Source organism: Euleptes europaea, chromosome 18 (genome assembly GCF_029931775.1).
Source record: "Euleptes europaea isolate rEulEur1 chromosome 18, rEulEur1.hap1, whole genome shotgun sequence".
Taxonomy (NCBI): domain Eukaryota; kingdom Metazoa; phylum Chordata; class Lepidosauria; order Squamata; family Sphaerodactylidae; genus Euleptes; species Euleptes europaea.
The window spans coordinates 6355481-6377114 of record NC_079329.1 but is presented as its reverse complement, the minus strand read 5'-3'; the positions used below and the strand labels follow the sequence as shown (position 1 = coordinate 6377114).

Below are 21634 nucleotides of genomic sequence, written 5' to 3'. Positions count from 1 at the left end.
GTTTGAGAACAATTGACCCTCTTTCTGCCTCGTTGAGCACAGGTGCCAGGAACAGCACATAATTTTTAATTTAATAATTGCCTTGAAAGCCCTATGGTGTTATAACTCGGCTGCGACTTGACCACACTTTACATACAGTAGTCCGCAGTTGCATTCTTTGTAAGAAGCTTGCTGTTGCAATCTTGCCCGATGACCTTTATATAAATGCTTTCATAAACAATTCTGCGTTACATAGTGTGAGGAAACATAGAAGCGTGGGAGCTTCCCTGATCGCCTCAGGTAGGCCGTTCCACCAACTGGGGGCAATTGTTGATCTCACCCATCTGTAGGGTTGCTGAACATCAAGAAGACAAAAGTAATGACTACAGGAGAATTACACAACTTTAAGGTTGACAATGAGGAAATTGAAATTGTTGGAAAACTTTCTTCTCCTTGGCTTACATCATAAACCAAAAGGGAGACTGCAGCCAAGAAATTAGAAGGAGGTTGAGACTGGAAAGGGCAGCCATGAAGGACCGAGAAAAGATTCTGAAGTGTAAGGATGTGTCACTGGCCACTAAGATCAAGCTAATTTGTGCCATTGTATTCCCTATTGCTATGTATGGGTGTGAACGCTGGACATTGAAGAAAGTAGATTCCTTTGAAATGTGGTGTTGGAGGAGAGTATTACAGAAACCCTGGACCGCCCAAAAAATCAGTGGGTTCTAGATCAAATCAAGCCTGAACTGACCCTAGAAGCTAAAATGACTAAACGGAGTCTGTCATAATTTGGTCACATCATGAGAAGTCACTGGAAAAGACCATCATGCTAGGAAAAGTGGAAGGCAGCAGGAAAAGAGGAAGAGCCAACAAGAGTTGGATTGACTCTATAAAGGAAGCCACAGCCCTCAGTTTGCAAGATCTGAGCAAGGCTGTTAAACATAGGATATTCTGGAGGACTTTGATTCATAGGGTCTCCATGAGTCGGAAGCGACTTGATGACGCTTAACACACACAACCCTCAGAGGGCCCTGCTCTGACAAACAAGCTGCCCTGGGGGATGGGGAAGCAGAGGATTCACATGCAAGAGCAGCCTCAGCATTGCAGGCGCCTGTCCTTTGTTTTATGTCCACCAACCCTTCAATGCGACTTCAATCTCATTTGAAATCTGCGTTTACTTAGTGAGGAGTGCAAAGCGTTCACAGTATTGCATCATTAAATGACAGTGGTACCATGCTGGCGGGGAATTTTAATTTAATTCATGGGTGGGGTGGGTAGAGCAAAAGGAAGAATCAGCAACTAAACTGAATTCTGCTCGTAGGGTGTGTAAAGACACGCCTCGCAGTTCTGGAAGAGGAGATGAAAATGCACAGGGAGTCCTGGTTGCTGGGCTGTAAGGGGAGGTCGCTACCTCAAGCCTGGTTCACACGTGCAAGAAAATGACACAGCAGTGAGACATGACTAAAGAAAGGAAAAAGAACTTGGCATGCCATAATTTGGATTATATTTTATGTGTTATGTTGTGAGATTCAGGCTTCCTCGGGTGGTGGTGAGCACCCCTTCCCTGGAGGTTTTTAAGCAGAGGCTAGATGGCCATCTGTCAGCAATGCTGATTCTATGACCTTAGGCAGATGATAAGAGGGAGGGCACCTTGGCCATCTTCTGGGCATAGAGTAGGGGGTCAATGGGTGTGTGTGTGTGGGGGGGTAGATGTGAATTTTCTGCATCGTGCAGGGGGCTGGACTAGATGACCCAGGTGGTCCCTTCCAACTCTATGATTCTATGAGATAGTTCTGTTATTTTCATCACTCAAGGACCTGACAACGTAATGGATTTTAACCATTTTTGTCATCTTTAACATTTAGAAATAAAACATCTTAATATTACAAAATAAAATAAAGAACTTAACAAGTCATGTACTGCCCCCAGGCTTATATTTGCCACAATATCCCTTTCTTTGAGAAGAGGATCAAGCTGGAAACCAGGAATCGCAAACCAAATACACCTTTCGGCTGTAGTAAAGGCGAAGATGCGATCGACCAGATCACTAACTTTCCAGAAACCCGTGTATTTATTTTATTTTTATTTTATTTGGTTTGATTTATACCCCCGCCCTTTCCTGGCCAAGCCAGGCTCAGGGCGGCTAACAACATATAACACACGCCTATATTCTATAAAGTTAAAATAGACAAAACCATATATAATATAAAGTTAAAATATACACTGGTTCTTGTAGGTTATCCGGGCTGTGTAACCGTGGTCTTGGTATATACGGTTACACAGCCCGGATAACCTACAAGAACCAATGAATTCTGACCGTGAAAGCCTTCGACAATATTTTAAAATATATAGTAAAACAATAAACGTAATAATAAAATAAAATAATAAAATAATTAAAATAATAAAATCTAAACTTAATAGGTTAATACCTTATAGGTTTGGCTTCCAGGGAACGCCACCCGCCTCGGAACAGAAATAACCGCCACCCCGATTCGCGAGTCACCTGAACTCCCCATCCGCTCGCGTTCACACGACCTGCGATGACCCGCGCGCCGCCTCCAGGCTCCGCCCACCGCCGGGCGTACAGGTGCGCTCCGCCCGCCGCTAACGGATGCGCCAAGGGGACCTGTTGGGGCATCACTCCCCCGATTGGCGGAGCCGGGGAGTGACGCGGCGGGAGGCGGCCGGCCATTGGCCGGCGGCACCGGCTGGGGGGCGTGGCCACGGCTGGAGGTGCCGGTAACCTGGCCGGCTGGAGCTGGGCCGGCTCAGACCGAGAGGGAGAGCGAGGCGGGCGGCGCGGGCGAGGCGCGCTGGGGGGAGTCCTCCTTTTGCGCAGCGGGCACGTGAGGAATCGGGGGTCCCCCTCTCGGATCCGAGCCCTTTCCAGCCTCAGTTTCCCCGCTCCCTTCCAGCTTGGCTGCTACTTCTCCCCCAATCCCAGTCCCCGCAACCAGGACTTCCCTCTGCCTCAGTTTCCCTCTCCTTGCTTTCTTTCCCAATTGCAGATTTCCCCCTTTTTGGAGTGGGGGGGGGAGGCCATCTCCGATCGGCTCTTCCTCCTGCCCCGAAACCGCAACCGGATTTATTGGTTCCCTTTTCTAATGCCAGCTTCCTCTCTTTAATCTCCCTGGGATATCTGGTGCCCGCAAAGCCACAACTCGGCACCGCAGCTCCTTCCCACCCCTGGTTTCTCTTTCTTTGGCGATTCTCTCTCTCTTCCTCCTCTCTGTTGCCCCCCTTCCAACACCACCCCCAGAAATAATCTTGGCACTCCTGATCTTGGCACTCTTTTTATTTCAAGCTCATTTGACCACAGATCTTGGCACTCGCAGTCAGTCATTTATTAGTTCGGCACATAGCAAGGCATATACGAAAAACATTTGAAAATCAAGGCACCCTCTTTTCCCTAACCCTTGCTTTTCCATATGCATCTGAGCCGTTTGGTTCCCCCGGTCTTCCTCTTGCACAAGAGTAGATCACTTCCCAAAACTTGCTTCCCCACTCCCCTCTGCTATTTATTCTTCCTTCTTTGGATCTTTTCTGTTTCCTACAAGAAGTCATTCATTGGAGTCCGCTGCTGTCCCGTATCTTGTATTTGTCCCAATCTCTGTAATCTTATTGTCACTGGAATATCCTCGAGAAGGATCTCCCTTGGAATATCCTCAGCAAGGTCTCTCTTGTCCTTCCGAACCTGCTCCTGCTCCCTTCTGGCCCTGAGAGAACCCTCCCTCCTTTTCTCACCACTCCTGATTCATTTTCTCCTTCCTGAGCACCCCTCCCGCCCTGCAATAATGGACTTCCTTCTGAGCGGGGTGGCTGCCTGCGGGGCGTGCATGTTCACCAACCCGCTGGAGGTGGTGAAGACCCGGATGCAGCTGCAGGGTGAACTCCGGGCTCCCGGCACCTACACCCGCCACTACCGCAACGTCTTCCACGCCTTCTATACCATCGGACGGGTGGACGGCTTGGCGGCCCTCCAGCGGGGCCTGCTGCCCGCCCTGGTGTACCAGTTCAGCATGAACGGCATCCGCCTGGGCTCCTACGGCATCGCCGAGTCGGCCGGCTACACTCGCACCCCCGAGGGGCACGTCAGCCCGCTGCGCAGCACGTTGGCGGGGGCGTTAGCGGGGGTGATGGGGGCCGTCACCAGCAGTCCGATCTACCTGGTGGGTGTTGAGAATCAGTGACCGGGATGTTGAGGAGGTTTGGCCGCCCCCTCAGGAGAAGTGGAACTAGTAGCAAGGATTCCAGTCTCCGAAATCCTGATTTCTTTCCTTTTGGGGTGAAGTTTTTCTCAGCTGTGTCAGCCAGCGTGGTGTGGTGGTTAAGAGTGGTGGTTTGGAGCGATGAACTCTGATCTGGAGAACCAGGTTTGATTCCCCCCTCCTCCACATGAGTGGTGGAGGCTAATCTGGTGAACTGGATTTGTTTCCTCACTCCTACATATGAAGCCAACTGGGTGACCTTGGGCAAGTCACATTCTCTCAGCCTCACCTACCTTTCAGGGTGTCTGTTGTGGGGAGGGGAAGGGAAGGTGATTGTAAGCTGGTTTGAGTCTCCCTTAAGTGGTGGAGAAAGCCGGCATATAAAAACCAACTCTTCTTCCTTCTCCCCACCTCTCAAATTCCAAAATATGCCACCCGTGCAAATCCAGCTTGCTTGCACTTGAGTCAAAGTAGCGTGGTTTGGAATTTCAGAGGGTAGCTGTGTTAAGTCTGCGGTAGAACAGGTAGATTTGACTCTGGGAGCACCTTAGAAACCAACAGGATTATGGAGGTATAAGGTTTCAAGAGCTAAAGCTGATGAAGGGACCGTTGACTCTTGAAAGCACGTTACCCCAATGTTGTTGATCTCTAAAGTGCTACTGAACCCAAATCTAGACATTCGGAATATGATTGGGGGAAGGGGGGAAATGAATGGCACAATGAAGCCTTTCTTAGCCATATTTTTTTCTGTTTTTTGCCAAGTCTAGGTTGGCACTCGCTAGAGCCTTTTTTCCCCTTTGGTGGAAAGTGCTTTCTAGTTGCAGCTGAGGTGTAGTGGTGTGGTGCAGTGGTTAAGAGCGATGGTTTGGAGTGGTGGACTCTGATCTGGAGAACCAGGTTTGATTCCCCACTCCTCCACATGAGTGGCGGAGGCTAATCTGGTGAACTGGATTTGTTTCCTCACTCCTACACACGAAGCCAGCTGGGTGACATTGGGCTAGTCACAGCTCTGTTAGAGCTCTCTCAGCCCCACCTACCTCATAGGGTGTCTGTTGTGGGGAGGGGAAGGGAAGGCGATTGTAAGTTGGTTGGAGTCTCCCTTAAGTGGTAGAGAAAGTCGGCATATAAAAACCAACTCTTCTTCTTTACGGAGACCCTTTAGGGTATTCAAGAAAACAGATATTCAGAGGTGCTTTGCCATTGCTGGCCTTTGAGTAGCGACCCTGGACTTTCTTGGTGGTTTCCCATCCAAGTACTAACTAGAGCCAACTGTACTTAGCATCCAAGATCTGATGAGATCGGGCTAGCCTGGGCCATCCAGGTCAAAATGTAAGGCCCACCCAGGGATCAAACCCACAACCTTGCTGTTATTAACATCACACGCTAACCAATTGGGCTAACTGCTCCCTTCGCCTGCCAAATAATACTTGGATGAGAGCAGAGTTTCCTTTGAGCCTGAATCTCTTATTTCCTCTTGCTGACATTTGGCTTTATGGTAAACCTTTTTGAAAACCCTGACTCTCTTTGCAGAAACAGCTTCCTGTTTTCATGAACTTTGTTTCTTTGGAAAGGTTCGGTAGCTGAGGTCACCCTGGGGTGCCCTTCCCCCAAGACATTGTTATCCCTGAGACGGGACATTCAGATGGTGCCCCCGATTCCACGCTGGACCACATTTTATTAATAGATAAGCTGACAGTGTGGTATTTACCCCCAAACCCTGAGGCAGTGCCTCCTTTGCCTAGTGATGCCCTGGAGCAAAAGAAAGTGAAAAGGTGCTAAACTGATTCTTTGGAAGTGGTTGACGCCTTCCAGCCAAATGCAACTTCCTCTCTTCTCCCCCACCCTGCCCGTAACCCCACATCTAAGCCAAAGACGGCCTCTTCGGTCTTTCAAGTCGATGCATAAACACTTTTGTTTATTTGCAATCCACACAATCTGTTGCATCATTCTAATTGCAAAGGGTGGCTCCACTGCTGATGGGCCAGTTTTCAGAGATAAGGAACAGGTCACATGCAGGCATCCCAAAACAGGAACCTGCCCTTTCTTTCTCCAACCAGCACCGAGAAGCAAGCCTTTAACATTCTTGCACCATAATCTGTGGCAAAGGGTTGTATGTTGACCTCCTGACTATTCATGTCATGTGTCCTTGCGGTCCATCTGTTCCTGCATCCTTCCTCCATCGCTGGCTGATGGAAGATTCTACAGGGGAGGGCTTTTTATGGAACACTGCTTCCAGTGCCAACCTGACCTGGAAGGCTAGCACAGTCTGTTCAGATCTTGCAATAATGGGTTTAAATTGAGGGTGGAAAGGTACCGGCTGGATATTAGGAAAAAAGTTCTTACAGTAAGAGTTGTTTGACAGTGGAATCAGCTACCTAGGGAGGTGGTGAGCTCCCCTTCACTGGCAGTCTTTAAGCAGAGGCTGGACAAGCACTTGTCAGGGATGCTCTAGGGCAGCTGATCTTGCATTGAGCAGGGGATTGGACTAGATGGCCTGTATGGCCCCTTCCAACTCTAGGATTCTGTGATTCTGTCTCAGAAGCTAAGCGGGGTCAGCCCTGGTTAGTACCTGGAGGGGAGGCCTCCAAAAAATTCCAGGGTTGCTACTCAGAGGCAGGCAATGGCAAACCACCTCTGGTCATCTTTTGCCTTGACAACCCCATGGCAGTCGCCATAAGTTGACTGTGACATGACAGCGCTTTCCACCACCTCCACTTCCATTGCGCTTGCTCCACATTTCCTCTGAGGTTTAAGGTGACCTTGAGGGTGTGAGACCATCTGCCATCGTCAATATCACAAAGATGCATCTGAGGAGCACATACGTACCTTAAGATTTCTTAGAATCATAGAGTTGGAAGGGACCACCAGGGTCATCTAGTCCAACGCCCTGCACAATGCAGGAAATTCACAACTACTTCCCCCCACACCTCCAGTGACCCCTACTCAATGCCCAGAAGATGGGGAGGGGAGGAACCCTCCAGGATCCACGGCCAATGTGGCCTGGAGGAAAATTGCTTCCTGACCTCAAAGCAGTAATTGGCATTTCCCTGGGCATGCAAGAAAGGGCCACGCAAGCCAAAACTGACACAACCCTTCCTGCCCTCCCTCTCATGATCTGCCTAAGATCATAGAGTCAGCATTGCTGACAGATGGCCATCTAGCCTCTGCTTAAAAACCTCCAGGGAAGGAGAGCCCACCACCTCCCGAGGAAGCCTGTTCCACTGAGGAACCGCTCTGTTAGGAAGTTCTTCCTAATGTTTAGCCGGAAACTCTTTTGATTTAATTTCAACCCGTTGGTTCTGGTCCGACCTTCTGTGGCAACAGTAAACAACTCCACACCATCCTCTATTTTCTAAAGGAAAAGGGTGTCATTTCTGCCTAATGTCACCTATAGAAGCAAATATGTGCTTGTCTGAATTGGTGTGCTCCACAAACATATCTCCTCTCTTTCCCCAAGGTCAAGACCCACATCCAGGCACAGTCAGCTGCTGAGATTGCCGTCGGGCATCAGTACCAGCACCAGGTACGTCAACCTCGTTCCATTCGCTGTGCTCACCCGGGGACGCCGGGCCTGTAAGGATGAGTGGCCCGTAACTGCATGCTTGTACCGAGGGGCCTGTTCTCCCAGGGAAGCGGTACACTGGCAACCAGTTTTATCTTGACAACTCTCCCCAGTTGCCCAGCATCCGAAGTCTCTCTAGGGGGTCATCACAAGAAGCAGGCAGCAAGTCCTTTGGTGAAGTGTTCATTGGACGGGGGCTGGAAACTGGAGGAGGAGGGATGAGGATGCTGTTGTCCTCTCCATCATCCCCCCACCCCAGCCAATTGTAAGACAACCGCAAGACAAGTTCTGTATGTGCTCTGTGGATCCTCTAGCAAAGAGCTCCTGTTAGCAGAACAGACCTGCAGAAGCTTAGAAGAAGAAGAAGAGCTGGTTTTTATATGCCAACTTTCTCTACCACTTAAGGGAGATTTAAACCGGCTTACAATCGCCTTCCCTTCCCCTCCCCACAACAGGCACCCTGTGAGGTAGGTGAGGCTGAGAGAGCTCTAACAGAGCTGTGACTAGCCCAAGGTCACCCAGCTGGCTTCGTGTGCAGGAGTGGGGAAACAAAGCCAGTTCACCAGATTAGCCTCCGCCGCTCATGTGGATGAGTGGGGAATCAAACCTGGTTCTCCAGATCAGACTCCACCGCTCCAAACCACCGCTCTTAGCCACTATACCACGCTGGCTCTCACCACGCTTACCCATGGCTTCCATTCCCAGAATGCTTTGTGTGGACCTTGGGCACGCATTAGCGTTTGCATTTATTTATTTATATCCCGCCAGCGTGGTGTAGTGGTTAAGAGTGGTGGTTTGGAGTGGTGGATCTGGAGAACCTGGTTTGATTCCCCGCTCCTCCACATGAGCGTTGGATGCTAATCTGGTGAATTGGATTTGTGTCCCCACTCCTCCACACGAAGCCAGCTGGGTGACCTTGGACAAGTCAGAGCTCTGTTAGAGCTCTCTCAGGCCCGCCTACCTCACAGGTTGTCTGTTGTGAGGAGGGGAAGGGAAGGTGATTGTAAGCTGGTTTGATTCTTCCTTAAGCGGTAGAGAAAGTCAGCATATAAAAACCAACTCTCCTTCTTCTTCTTCTTCATTTCTCCTCCTCCTCTTCCCAATTGGGACTCGAAAGTGGCTTTTCGAACATCATTCTCTCTCACAACCACCACCCTGTGAGGCAGGCCTGGCTGAGAGTTTGTGATGGGCCCCAAGTCACCCAGCAAACTTCCATGGTAGAAGTAGGGATTCAAACCTGGGTCACCCAAGTTAGTTCACCACTATATCCACTACACCACACCAGCTATCAAGGGGATAGGTTGAGCATGATGTATGGCCAGCCTTTCAAGGTGATCTGGATCTGCCCACTAAAGATCAGTGAGCAATTTGGAAATAGAGAGTGTTAGAATCATAGAGTTGGAAGGGACCACCAGGGTCATCTAGTCCAACCCCCTGCACAATGCAGGAAACCTCCATGCCCAGAAGATGGCCAAAAAAACCCTCCAGGATCCCTGCCCAATCTGGCCTGGAAGCAACTTGCTTCCTGACCCCAAAGTGGTGATCTGCATTACCCTGGGCATGTAAGAAAGGGCCACTAGAGCCAAGCACTGATGCAACCCTTCCTGCCCTCCCTCTCACAATCTGCTGAAGTACACAGAAATCAGCACTGCTGTCAGATGGGCATCTAGCCTCTGCTTCAAAACCTCTAAAGTAGGAGAGCCCACCACCTCCCAGTAATGAATAGTAATGTTATTAAGAAGGTAAAGGTCCCCTGTGCAAGCACCGGGTCATTCCTGACCCATGGGATGATGTCACATCCTGACGTTTACTAGGCAGACTTTTGTTTTACGGGGTGGTTTGCCAGTGCCTTCCCCAGTCGACTTCCCTTTACCCCCAGCAAGCTGGGTCCTCATTTTACCGACCTTGGAAGGATGGAAGGCTGAGTCAACCTTGAGCCCGCTACCGACTTCCATCGAGATTGAACTCCGGTCATGAACAGAGCTTGGACTGCAGTACTGCAGCTTACCACTCTGCGCCACGGGGCTCCTAGTAAAGTTATTAACTCCCCTTCCCCCCCTTTTTCCTCGGGACCTAGGGGATGTTCCAGGCTCTGGTGATGATCCACAGAGAACACGGCCTGGCGGGGCTCTGGCGGGGGGCCCTCTCCGCCGTCCCCCGAGTCATGGTGGGATCTGCCACGCAGCTGACTACTTTCACCTCTTCCAAGGAGTTCATCGGGAAGCTTGGGGTAAAGTCTATGAATGTCTGCCGAGACGGCTGTTGTTTTCTTTTTTTGGGGGGGGGGGGAGGAAGCGCCGCAGCTGTCACAACTCCATTCTGAATCTTAGGGTAGGCTGTCTATGCGTGTGTTTCAGTCCTAATAGGTGTGGTCTCTGGCTGCCCTATTGGTGCATCACAGAGAGAGGTCCTCCACGGAGGCGTGTTGATTTATTTGGGGCTGGGGTACCAGTGGAACGTGGAACGGGCTAGAAACTTGACTTTTTTTTTTAATTCAGGAGGGCTAGAAACTTGACTTTTTCCTTCTGTCTTGCTAACTCCACTTCCTTCCTTCACCACCAGATCTTTCCTGAAGGCAGCTGGCTGGTTGCCCTGAGCGCCGGGATGACCAGCAGCTGCACCATAGCGATCGCCATGACGCCCTTTGATGTGGCCAGCACCCGTCTCTACAACCAACCTGTGGGGCCCGAGGGTCAGGTGAGCACAGAGCTGTAGCTGTGTCTGGCTGGGGATAGAGACATGAAGCCCTTCTCCCCGGTTGAGAGACTGTGCAGTATACTGGCTACATTGCTTGCCTAGACCTGACTTCTTCACTGGGCCATGAAACTCACTGGGTGCCACTGTGTGTTCATAAGAAGAAACTTAGCACTGCCTTGCTAAGTTTAAAAAAAATGACTTTATCCCCCCTTCTCTTGCAGGGCTTGATGTATAAGGGTCTTCTCGACTGCCTCGCTAAAATAATCCGCAAGGAGGGCTTCCTGGGGATCTACAAGGGACTGGGGGCCTCCTACTTTCGGATCGGGCCCCACACCATCCTCAGCCTGCTCTTCTGGGACCAGCTGCGCAGCGCTTACGCCGGCTGGACGGGCCAGCGGTGACACCGATGGCAGCCGGAAGTGCCAGGTGTCAACCTGATTTCCGTGGCTCCTCTCTGACCACGAGAGACGCGGAGGGGCTCACGTTGGCCGGGCTGGGCCCTTCCCTCTCCTCTCCCAGGTGCTCACCTGGGACTGCAACGGAGCTGCCTGAGGCATCTTTCGCTGCGTAGGGAAGGTCGTCAGCGCCTCTCGCCGCGTCCCATAACATGGCAGCTGGTGGTTCCATCACCTCTCTCCTCTCGCTTCGCTGCTCAGGAGGTCTTCCGCAACCCACGCTCACCCGAAAATGGTAAATCCGCAACTGTAATTTATTGCGACCGAAGAGACTTTACTGTGTGACTCCCACGATGACAGCTCTGCTTTAAATCTACTTCGGAGTCCCCGTCTGCTAGGCCGGGCCTGGTTAATTTATAGGCATCCGAGATGAATTAAGCTGACCAGTAATCTGTTGACAATGGCCTATTTCTATAATTCCAAGGAGACTGCAGGAGGAAGATGGTTGAACCCCACAGGGGCTGCTGGATTGGATTTGGTTCCTATAGCTGACCTGGGGAGGTGGCTCGCTCCTGGTATGGTCTCTCCGCTCCTAGAGCGCGTCAAGAGCCGCAAAGTTATCCAGTTGGCAATCAAGAGCTCTCCACTCTGGTAGGCCTTGGTTGAACATCTCTGTTAGCATCTCTGCACTAGAGAAGTCCTACCCCCAGGTGGTGCTAGAGTATTAGGACTTGTTAGGGCCGAGTAACTGTGAAGATTAACACTATAATTTAACTCAAAAATGCAGTCCTGGTCTTTTTTAATGGGACAAAGAAATAGCAAAGTAGCGGGATCCTCCTGAATTTTCCTTGCAAGACAGGAAAAAAAGGGGGGAATCTGCAGAGATGGAAAGGGGTCTTGGCACCATAGCCTTGGTCACAGACTTCTACTCTTCCTCTCTTTCCTTGACCCCCCCCCCTCCTAGGCAGCTCCTAGGGCAATATATCCTTTTGGTACCGGCCTGTGGGGTTTTTGTTCTAAGGGGCTGAGGCAGCCCCCGCCCCCGCCGCTGGCTAAAATAAACAAACTGTAGTGGGAGGAGTGACTTTTTATTGGACAGAACAACCAGGAGGGGCCATTCCCCCTAACACTTGAGGTATAGTATGTTGGGGCTGGAGGAGGAAAGCACTAGGTGGGAGAGAAGAGGGACCTACGAGGAAGAGACCAAGCTGAAGTCCTACAGGTGAAGCGCGAGAAGTCCACTTGGCTTAGGGGGAGACTTGAAACCCCCTTTTGGAGACAGGGTGGCACGAAACTGCCTTTTGTGATGAGGCCATCCTGTACGGCGCCGGTTCCCTGACTCTATTTCCCTCTGGACAACGGGGAAAGCTACAGCATGGGGGAGACCCAGGCAGGTAGCCGTCCAAGACTCCCGGTGGACAGCGTTGAGTAGAGGATGGAGAAGGGATGAAGCTGGATCTCAGGTGTCCGGTTCTAGGGCAGGGCTAGCCAAAGATGCCGGGGTCAAGAAGCCGCAGGCCACGTACAAAGGTGTGGAAGTGCTCCACCGTCCACGGAGGCAGGGAAGGAGCCGGGACCTCAGATCCTCGGGCCGCACTACTGCTTAGGGGGCTGGGAGAAGTGAGAAGGAGGGTTATCACTGAGAGGTTCTCCTGGCTTCCGCCGCATCTGCCCCCCTTCCGTTCCACTGAAGAAACTTCCCACCCTGTCCCCACACCAATGAGTTTTCAGGAAGCAAGAGTCCTCTCCCTCATCAACTGCCATTTCCCTTCCCAGAATTCCCTTCTGCAGCTGCCATTAGCCTGGACAGAACCAGTGCCCGCAGGAGGAACGTGGGCGCAAACACGCTGGCCTTTGTTGTGGCTGGCACCTCCTTCTCACAAAGAAGGTTTTTTATACCCCGCTTTCCTCTACCGAGGAGTCTCAAAGTGGCTTACAATCATCTTTTCTTCCCGCCCCTACAACAGGCACCTTGTTGAGGCAGGTGGGGCTGAGAGAGTTCGGAGAGAACTGTGACTGGCCCAAGGTCACCCAGCAGGCTGCAGGTGGAGGAATGGGGAATCGAACCAGGTTCACCAGATTAGAGTTCGCTGCTCCTAACCACTACGCCACCCAGGATAGGCTGTGCATTGTGGCATCATCGGTCCACGGTGATATTCAAAGGGCAGCCGCAAAAACAGGATATATAAAACTCATGTTGATTACAAGGTTACCAAATTGCAAACGTTGGTCTTGTTTATAAAGATGACAAAATAGAAAATCTAGCAGTAGTAAGGGCCACAATCAACAATCAGAGACCCACAAATCTTGATTTGGGGTTGGAAAGACAACTAGTTCAGTGCCTGTTGGGAGGATCAATGGAAGGCATTCCACAAACAAGGTGCCACAGCTGAGAAGGCCCTGCTGATAGCACTTCTGCACAGGGAAGGTCTCACACAAGGGCAGCTCTTGTGATGAACGTGCCTCCTGAGACCCAGCCTGGTGTAGTAGTTAAGAGCGGTGGGTTGGAGCGGTGGACTCTGATCTGGAGAACCGGGTTCAATTCCCCACTCCTCCACAAGAGCAGTGGAGGTTAATCTGGTGAACCGGGTTGGTTTGCCCACTCCTCCACATGAAGCCAGCTGGGTGACCTTGGGCTAGTCACAGTTCTCTTAGAGCTCTCTCAGCCCCACCTACCTCACAGGGTGTCTGTTGTGGGGAGGGGGAGGGAAGGTGATTGTAAGCCGGTTTGATTCTTCCTTAAGTGGGAGAGAAAGTCAGCATATAAAAACCAACTCTTCTTCTTCTGGTTACCAGCATTTCCTGCTTTTGATCTTCCTTTCCCCAGTTGCATCATGGGTATTATAACAGAGGCAATTGTTTTGAACTGTCTTGACTCAAGGGCCAGAAAAGTGGCACAGAAATATTGCAAATGCCATTAATGGAAAGGGCTGCTTGAACGGGCAACCGTGACCACTGGCGCCTCCTCTCCTTTGCCAGTAAGGCTGGCGCGGCCTGCTCGGGGCTATGCACCCCTCCGCTCTAAGGCATACTCACTGAATACGGGTGGGGTCATTGAAGGTCAGGAGCACGTCTGTCCCGTACTGGGGCAGGCGAAGCAACGCCAGATGGAGTCTCACCTCGTTTTTGGCCTGCAGGCAAAAGGATGGTTGGAAAATGGGTCAAATATGGCTGGGACCACCCTCCATTTCACATCTACTGTGCAGACCTGGTCTTTTCATCTTGCGATGCCAGGGATTGAACCTGGGACCTTCTGCCTTCCAAGCAGATGCTCCACCACAGAGCCACAGTCCCTCCCCAAACTTTCTGTACTCTCTCAGCCCTACTTACCTCACAAGGTGTCTGTTGTGGGGAGAGGAAGGGAAGGTGATTGTCAGCTGCTTTGAGTCTCCTTAAAGGTAAAGAAAATCGGGGTATAAACCCCACCTTTTCTTCTTCTCCAGTTATAACACCGCTGTTCTCCCCAATGAGCTGACATCTTTCTCCTCTCCTCCGTTTAATCCTCACAACAACCCTGCGAGGTATGTTGGGCTGAGAATGCATGACTAGCCCAAGGTCATCCAGCAAGCTTCCTTGGCAGAGCAGGGGTTCGGATCTGGGTCTCCCAGGTCTCAATCCAGCACTCTCAGCACTACACAACACTGGCTCTTAGTGTGTGGCCGAGTATGCACAGAGCCAGCCATGTATTCCAAACCGCCAACCCAACGATCTCCGATACCTACCTCTTCATCGAATTTCGCTACCAGCTGGCAAGCGGTCAGGTGCCAGGCACTGCTACAGCCTTCCAGAGCTAGGAGATGAGGCGCCAGAGACTCCTGGCTCAAAACCTCAGCACTGCCAGAGGTGCCAACCACATCCTCAAAGTGATATCTGAAAAGGGCCGGGGGGTGGGTGGGAGGAGAAATATTAGTTAATCACAGAATGAGACCCCAAGGGCACCTGATTAAATACCGTAAATAAATGAAATATAGTCTGCCTTTTTCACAGAGACTCACAGAGCAGATTCTACAGACTGATTGAACACATACGAAGGAACACAGGAAGCTGCCTCGGTCCATCCAAGTCAGTATTGTCTACTCTGACCGGCAGCAGCTCTCCAGGGTCTCAGGCAGGGGTCTTTCACATCACATACTAGCCCGGTCATCACATCACCTACTTGCCCTTTCACATCACCTACTTGCCCCTCACAGATCAATCTATGTGCAGCGCTTTACAGGCTGGATACAGGGAAGCTGCAGAAAGCGCTAACAAAAGTGGAGATGCTGGGGACTGAACCCAGGACCTCATGCATGCAAAGCATGCGCTCTACCACTGAGCTACACCCCCTTCCTAGTGCAGCTCCCGGTTCTTGAAGTCTGCGCCACAAGATCTAGATGTGGCCCTAACTCCTGATACTCTTGCAACATCTACAAGTCATTGCACTTTGTGTGTAGTGGTTAAGAGCGGTGGTCTGGAGCAGTGGATTCTGATCTGGAGAACCGGGTTTGATTCCCCACTCCTCCACATGAACAGTGGAGGGTAATCCGGTGAACTGGATTTGTTTCCCCGCTCCTACACACGAAGCCAGCTGGGTGACCTTGGGCTAGTCACACTCTCTCAGCCTCACCTACCTCACAGGGTGTCTGTTGTGGGGAGGAGAAGGGAAGGGGATTGTAAGCCAGTTTGAGTCTCCCTTAAGTGGTGGAGAAAGTCGACATATAAAAACCAACTCTTCTTCTCATCAGCTCAGGAAAATCTAGCAGCTAATGATTGCTGTGCCATAGCGGTAGGACAATATCCAGCGGCTACAACCCCTGTAGCCAATGGATAGGTGAGGAAAGGGTCAATTTAACAGCTGAAATGCCTGACAAGAGGAGCTCTAATTCAAGAATGCTTCTGCCACAACCAAAGCTCCATTTGTCAGAGGTGCTGGACTCGCAAAAGCTTTGGCCACAGTAACGACATTACTCTTTAAAATGTCTGAAAGAAGTGAGCTGTGGCTCACGAAAGCTCTTACCCTGCCAGAAATTTTGTTAGTCTTTAAGGCTTTAAGAGGGGAGTGGACATATTCATGGAGGAGAGGGGTATTCATGGCTACTAGTCAAAACGGATCCTAGTCATGATGCAGACCTATTCTCTCCAGGATCAGAGGAGCATGCTGAATATATTAGGTGCTGTGGAACTCGGGCAGGACAATGCTGCTGCAGTCGTCTTGTTTGTGGGCTTCCTAGAGGCACTTGGTTGGCCACTGTGTGAACAGACTGCTGGACTTGATGGGCCTTGGTCTGATCCAGAGTGGCTTTTCTTATGTTCTTATGTAAGGTACTACTGGACTCTTGCTCTTTTCTACTGCTACCGACAGACTAACATGGCTACCCATTGTGATCTATTTTTAAGGTGTCGCAAGACTTTGTTATTTAGGCTGCCAACTGAATGACACTGCTACCCCACTGGAAATTGTCAGGTAATTCCTGGCACTTTTCCTTGAGAGCCATGAATCAAAATAATGGAGATGCTGGGGATCGAACCCAGGACCTCATACATGCAAAGCATGCGCTCTACCACTGAGCTACCTCCCCTTACTGCTGCTAAAGCCCTAGAAAATGTGCTGCAGTGTTGCCACATACCTTGACATAAGAATGAATGGGCCAGACCAAAAGCCCATCTATTTTAGCATTGTTTCCTACAAAGGCCAGCAAGACCCTTTGGGAGATCTCCCAGGCAACAGCCTTCAACTCTGTTCCTGTTTACACACACAAAATGCAGGGCAAACGCACCCTAGAACTAACTGCCCTATAAGGACGCCCGGTAAACATTCAAAACACAAACAACCTCATTTCTACACTCCCAGCAAATCTATCTTGCAGAATGAATTAACCTCCAGCAAAAGTGGAGATGCTGGGGATTGAACCCAGGACCTCATACATGCGAAGCATGCGCTCTACCACTGAGCTACATCCCCATTCCTTGAGCCATCCTCAGCGGCCTGGAGTGTTGTCAAGGTGATCAGGGAAATTCGTACCTTGATTCATGAATTCCTCATTTATTTTTTGGAATTATGCACAGACAGATGGACAGATATATCAGCTCAAAATAATATAAGGCCTAGAGGGGCACGTGGAAACACAGGACTCATCTCTGGAATATTTTCAGTGTAACAGTTCAGCCTTCTAATGTGAAGTCATGAATGATAAGAAGCTTTTGAACATGCAAAGAGTGTATTTCACTGCGGAGGTAGCATCTTCAGGATTAAGGAGTGAGGCTTTCTGGTTCAGAGAAAGCGTTTCCCAGGCAACTGGTTCAGAATCGGCACCTTGCTTTTTCAGCCAGTCGGCACCTGGCCACATACCTGACGGCGGTTTCGTCGGGCACCCCTGCTTGATATTCCAACAGTTCCATAATGATGCTCTGATCTGTGCTGGGGTGGACAAACACTTCTTGGTTGTCTGGCACCTGGCGCAACTCACTGCAAAAGAAAGAGAAGGCAGGGAGAGACTCAGGCAGGCGAAGGCAGACATCAAGGGGGCCGCTTTGGATGCCAACAAGGGACCTTCCTGAGACAATGGAAGACAGCAAAAAAAAAAAAAAAACCCTCTCCCCTAAATACTAATCTTTCTAAGTATCTGACTGATCAACAGTGATCATGCTAAGTAGATAGGGTTGCCATCTCTGGGTTGGGAAATTAACAGAGGACAATGGACAGCCCTTTACTTCCGAGCTCCAAACCGGCCCTTATTTTTCAGCTGTTGATTTGGCAACTCTAGAGAAGGGGGGGGGCTATTTTGGCAACCTTGGCTTAAGGCGCCTCTGGTCATTTTGAGGGGCTGGCATACCTGACATCCAGGCTTCCGGGGGGAAGGAAGGCAGAAAAAGCCCCCCCAAAGAGTGGCCGCTGTTGCTGCTCTTGTCCCGCCACATGATCCATCGCCCCCGCCTGCAAGGCAAAGTAAAGGAGGGAACTGATTTTGCAAAGCATTTGAAGTGCAATGTGTGTTCAGATGGGAAAGGGTTTTCAGGGGACTGGGCTGGATCTCCAGCCAGCTTTTCCACTGATGCCAAATGGAGGTGGGGGGGGGTCTCCTTTGGTCCCCAAAAAGGCTATACTGGGGGATCCAGGGACTTGCATGGACACACACCAGGCAGTGTGGGGAGGAATTGGGCAAGATCTAGTGAAAAAGCTGGCCGGATCCAACCCATGGGCTTCATTTCTGGACAGAAATGTGAAATGCACAGATATCGCAGTGTTCAATGATACACAGATGCACCTTCTAAACCAGTGAAGGAGAAAAGCACTCTGTACAAGCTCAGAGGTACTACTTCTTTACAAACTGCAAGGCTGAGCCCTAGCAGAAAGGACAAGTTTTGGACTGAAGATATGGTTCGAGTTGCTCACCGACTAGGCAGGGAGAGACTTCTACCGCTCTCACAGCAAGAAGCCAAATGCCACACAAAAAAGACAGCCAACAGGAGAAGAAAACAAGTTTCCTCGCCTGCTACTTACCCGCCAGCAACTGGCATGCAGAGGTATAGTGCCTCTGAACACGGAGGCTCTGTTTAGCCCCCGGCAGATCTTTCTCTCATGAATTTACCAAGCACCCTTAAAAAAAAAAACATTAGCGGTATCTAGTGGCAGTGAATTCCGCAGGTCGTGTGAACCAATTTCTTGGATAAGGCTTGGTGGGAAGAGTTGGGGGGAGGCGGGGGCTGAATTTTAAAGGGGAAAGGCGCCCGCAAAAAGCCTCCACGGGGACTCCTAATGCGCAACGACGCATGCATAGGAAGAAAGATGGTGGGTATCGGGGAGACAAACGGATCCCGGTTCATCTACATCCCGTTAAGAAGGGATTCGTGGAGCGCTGCAAGAAAAGCACCACCCAGCACAGGGAAGGAGGCATAAAGGCAACTGGCGTTTGCCTCGGAAATTGCATCAAGGGGTACACTGCCCCTGACCATGGAGGATCTATTAATCGCGGTGAACAGCCGTGGATGGACCTGATCTCTCTGCTTTTTCCTCCACCCGCCTTTCTGCTTTCTCAAGCCTCACCTGCGCTTCTGCTGTTGCTGCCCCTTTAAAGGTCCCAGGCGGAAGGCAAGAGCCGCCCTAAACCGGCCAATCAGAAAGCAGAGGGATGAAGTTTTTCCCGCGGCCGTCACGCCGGCAATTCCATTGTGACGGCCGCGGAAGGAGGCGTGGCTGGCAAGGGGCTCGACCAATCGCGAAGGCCAGTGTGGCGAGCGCCATGTACCGGAGCGCGGGTGGACAGGCTTCCCTAAGTCCCGCCCACCAAAACGTTGCTTGGGGGGAACCTGCGTGTTACACGCAGGACTAGAGTTAGAATTCTTAGTGGAAAGTGTAGCCAGTGGCTCGGCGTTTAAGTGTATGGGTCATTTTTAAAAAAAGTTGGGCACATTATTTTAATATTATTTTAATATTTTATTATTTTAATATTTTATTTTAATATATTATATGCACATATATTATATGCACATATACATATATACATGTATTTATAATGTTCATTAGGGTTGCTCGCTCTGGGTTGGGAAACGACCTGGACATTTGTGGGTGGAGCCCGAGGAAGGTGGGGTTTGGGGAGGGGTATAATGAGAAGAAAACACTCTGTACATGGCCAAAAAGCACTGTTATTGCTTCCCAACTTCCAGAGCTCAGTTGATTTTTTAAAAAAAGTTCTTAGGCTGAGTGTGGTTCCAGTATACTCAGAGAGCCAGAAGAAGGCAGTATATTATATAGGGTTGCCAATCTCCAGGTAGTAGCTGGAGATCTGCTAGTACAACTGATCTCCAGCCGATAAGAGATCAGTTCATCTGGAGGAAATGGCTGCTTTGGCGATTGGACTCTATGGCATGGAAGCCCCTCCCCGAACCACGCCCTCCTCAGGCTCTGCCCCAAAAACCTCCCGCCGGTGGCGAAGAGGGACCTGGCAACCCTAATATTATACCATTCACCTATTTTTTTTCTGATGGTACCTGTATCTTTATTCCCCCCCACACCGTCAAATTGCAACGGACTTACCCTGTAGGGTTTTCAAGGCAAGAGACGTTCAGATGTAGTTTATCATTGCTTGCCTCCCTATCACAATCCTGGTTTTCCTTGAAGGTCTCCCATCCACTTACTGTCCAGGGCTGACCCTGCTTAGCTTCCGGGATCTGACCAGATCAGGCTAGCCTGGACCATAATAGAAGCCTAATAAGCAGAAATTCAGCAATCTTTTCTTGACATGAAATATTACCTGCTGAACGTCTGCCTGTTGTGTAGCAACTGAAGGTGCAGGAGCCCTGCTAGACACAAAAATTGGCATTCTTGCTAACAAATTCTTTGCCCTTTGTGCGTAAAATGGAGCTCCAGCTAATGAATTTATAAATAAAAGGGATGTGGGGGGGGGGAGAGAGAAACATATATTTTATTGTGCAAAGGGCTAGCCTTACTGTCATCTCATAAGTCAATGATGCTGAGAAATAAATTAGGGGAAAACCTACCCATGCAATATCCCAGCCAACCTCCACACTGATTGGGCTGATTGGAAACAGGTGAGGACTGTTGCGGAGGAAGCAATGTATTTATAAGTTTGGCTTCCTCCAAAAGTGAGATGCTGCTTATTTTCGTGAACGGCAGAATTTAGAGTGATTGGTTTTTGAGGGGAGGTTGCTACTATGCGTTCTCTCTGCTTTGCTGGGTAAGTGGGTTTTGTTCGTATTAGTTGGTGCTTTTTTGTGATGGTCGAACGTGGGGGGCTCTTCTTTGAAATGTGCAACACCCTGGGCTATAGAAGGGAGCGTTAGGCATTAGCTGCCTTGACAGCCATGTCCTTTGAGTTTGTGGGATGCATTTTTTTAAAGTTTACTGGAGAGGTTAAAGAGGATGTAGTTTATTCAAGGTAGCTCAATGAGCCGCCACCCCCCTGTCTCTCAACCTGTTTATAGGGTTGCCAGCTCTGGGTTGAGACATTTCTGGAGATTTTTTTTTTCAGTAGAGTCGGGAGGGTGGGGTTTCGGAAGGGAACTCAGCGGGGTGCAAGGGTTATCAGCCTCAAGGTGCGGCCTGGAATTCTCCAGGCATTACAACTGATTCCCAGGTTACTGAAAGAATCTCCCTAGGTGGAAATGGTAGCTTTCTTCATTAGGCTCTCTCTCCCCTTCCCAAAAATAGGACTTCCTTTTCCAGGCTCTGCCCTCAAAGTCTCCTGTTCCAGGGTTGAAGGCCTTTTGTGCCTGTAATCTAGGGTTGCCAACTCCGGGTTGGGAAATACCTGGAGGTTTTTGGGGTGGAGCCTGCGGAGGGTGGGGCTTGGGGAGGGGAGGGGCTTCAGTGCCACGGAGTCCACTTTCCAAAGCGGCCATTTTCTCCAGGGGAACTGATCTCTATCAGCTGGAGATTGGTTGTAATAGCAGGAGATCTCCAGCTAGTACCTGGAGGTTGGCAACCCTATGAGTGTGTCGAGCAAGAACAAAACTCTTCTGGGTTGGGTTTCCTCTGCAGCTTGGCCCTGCTGTGTATGCTTCTGTCCCAGGAAGTGGCATCAGTATCATTCCCTGCAGGTGAGCACTGGACTTTTCCTATGGATATAATTGGGAAGGACATGGATGGGTGCCCCATAGAACTATGAGCTCCTGCTAAGCTTTAAGGTGCCTTTGGACTCCTATTAAAATCTACCAAACTAATAAGGTTGGGGTAGGGTTGCCTGGTCCCTCTTCGCCACCGGCAGGAGGTTTTTGGGGTGGAGCCTGAGGAGGGCGGGGTTTGGGGAGGGGAGGGACTTCAATGCCATAGAGTCCAATTGCCAAAGTGGCCATTT

At 50.3% G+C, this 21634-nt stretch overlaps 2 protein-coding genes and 3 non-coding genes across 5 annotated transcripts; 1 reads left to right on the top strand and 4 right to left on the bottom strand.

Moving 5' to 3' along the window:
• The first annotated feature begins 3773 nt into the window (after positions 1-3773).
• SLC25A35 (solute carrier family 25 member 35) lies at positions 3774-10847 on the top strand. The gene is made up of 5 exons (XM_056863868.1): positions 3774-4148; positions 7645-7710; positions 9827-9979; positions 10312-10446; positions 10668-10847. The coding sequence occupies exons 1-5, from the start codon at positions 3774-3776 to the stop codon at positions 10845-10847; spliced, it is 909 nt and encodes a 302-aa protein (XP_056719846.1).
• Positions 10848-12325: 1478 nt separating this feature from the next.
• On the bottom strand, positions 12326-17745 carry RANGRF (RAN guanine nucleotide release factor). Its single transcript, XM_056863860.1, has 5 exons — positions 17654-17745; positions 17170-17286; positions 14564-14711; positions 13878-13972; positions 12326-12452 (listed from the first exon to the last, which is right to left on the bottom strand). The coding sequence occupies exons 1-5, from the start codon at positions 17743-17745 to the stop codon at positions 12326-12328; spliced, it is 579 nt and encodes a 192-aa protein (XP_056719838.1).
• TRNAA-UGC (transfer RNA alanine (anticodon UGC)) lies at positions 15096-15167 on the bottom strand. The gene has a single exon. It is a non-coding gene; the product is annotated as a tRNA-Ala (tRNA).
• Positions 16328-16399, bottom strand: TRNAA-UGC (transfer RNA alanine (anticodon UGC)). The gene has a single exon. It is a non-coding gene; the product is annotated as a tRNA-Ala (tRNA).
• On the bottom strand, positions 16711-16782 carry TRNAA-CGC (transfer RNA alanine (anticodon CGC)). The gene has a single exon. It is a non-coding gene; the product is annotated as a tRNA-Ala (tRNA).
• Positions 17746-21634: the final 3889 nt, after the last annotated feature.

Coding starts and splice junctions, on each gene's coding strand:
- RANGRF (XM_056863860.1), bottom strand. CDS start 17,745: ATGGATCATGTGGCGGGACAAGAGCAGCAACAGCGGCCACTCTTTGGG. Junction 13,973..14,563: donor TAGCGAAATTCGATGAAGAG/GTAGGTATCGGA, acceptor TTTTGCCTGCAG/GCCAAAAACGAGGTGAGACT. Junction 12,453..13,877: donor AATGACCCCACCCGTATTCA/GTGAGTATGCCT, acceptor CACTTCTCCCAG/CCCCCTAAGCAGTAGTGCGG.
- SLC25A35 (XM_056863868.1), top strand. CDS start 3,774: ATGGACTTCCTTCTGAGCGGGGTGGCTGCCTGCGGGGCGTGCATGTTC. Junction 4,149..7,644: donor CCAGCAGTCCGATCTACCTG/GTGGGTGTTGAG, acceptor TCTTTCCCCAAG/GTCAAGACCCACATCCAGGC. Junction 10,447..10,667: donor CTGTGGGGCCCGAGGGTCAG/GTGAGCACAGAG, acceptor CTTCTCTTGCAG/GGCTTGATGTATAAGGGTCT.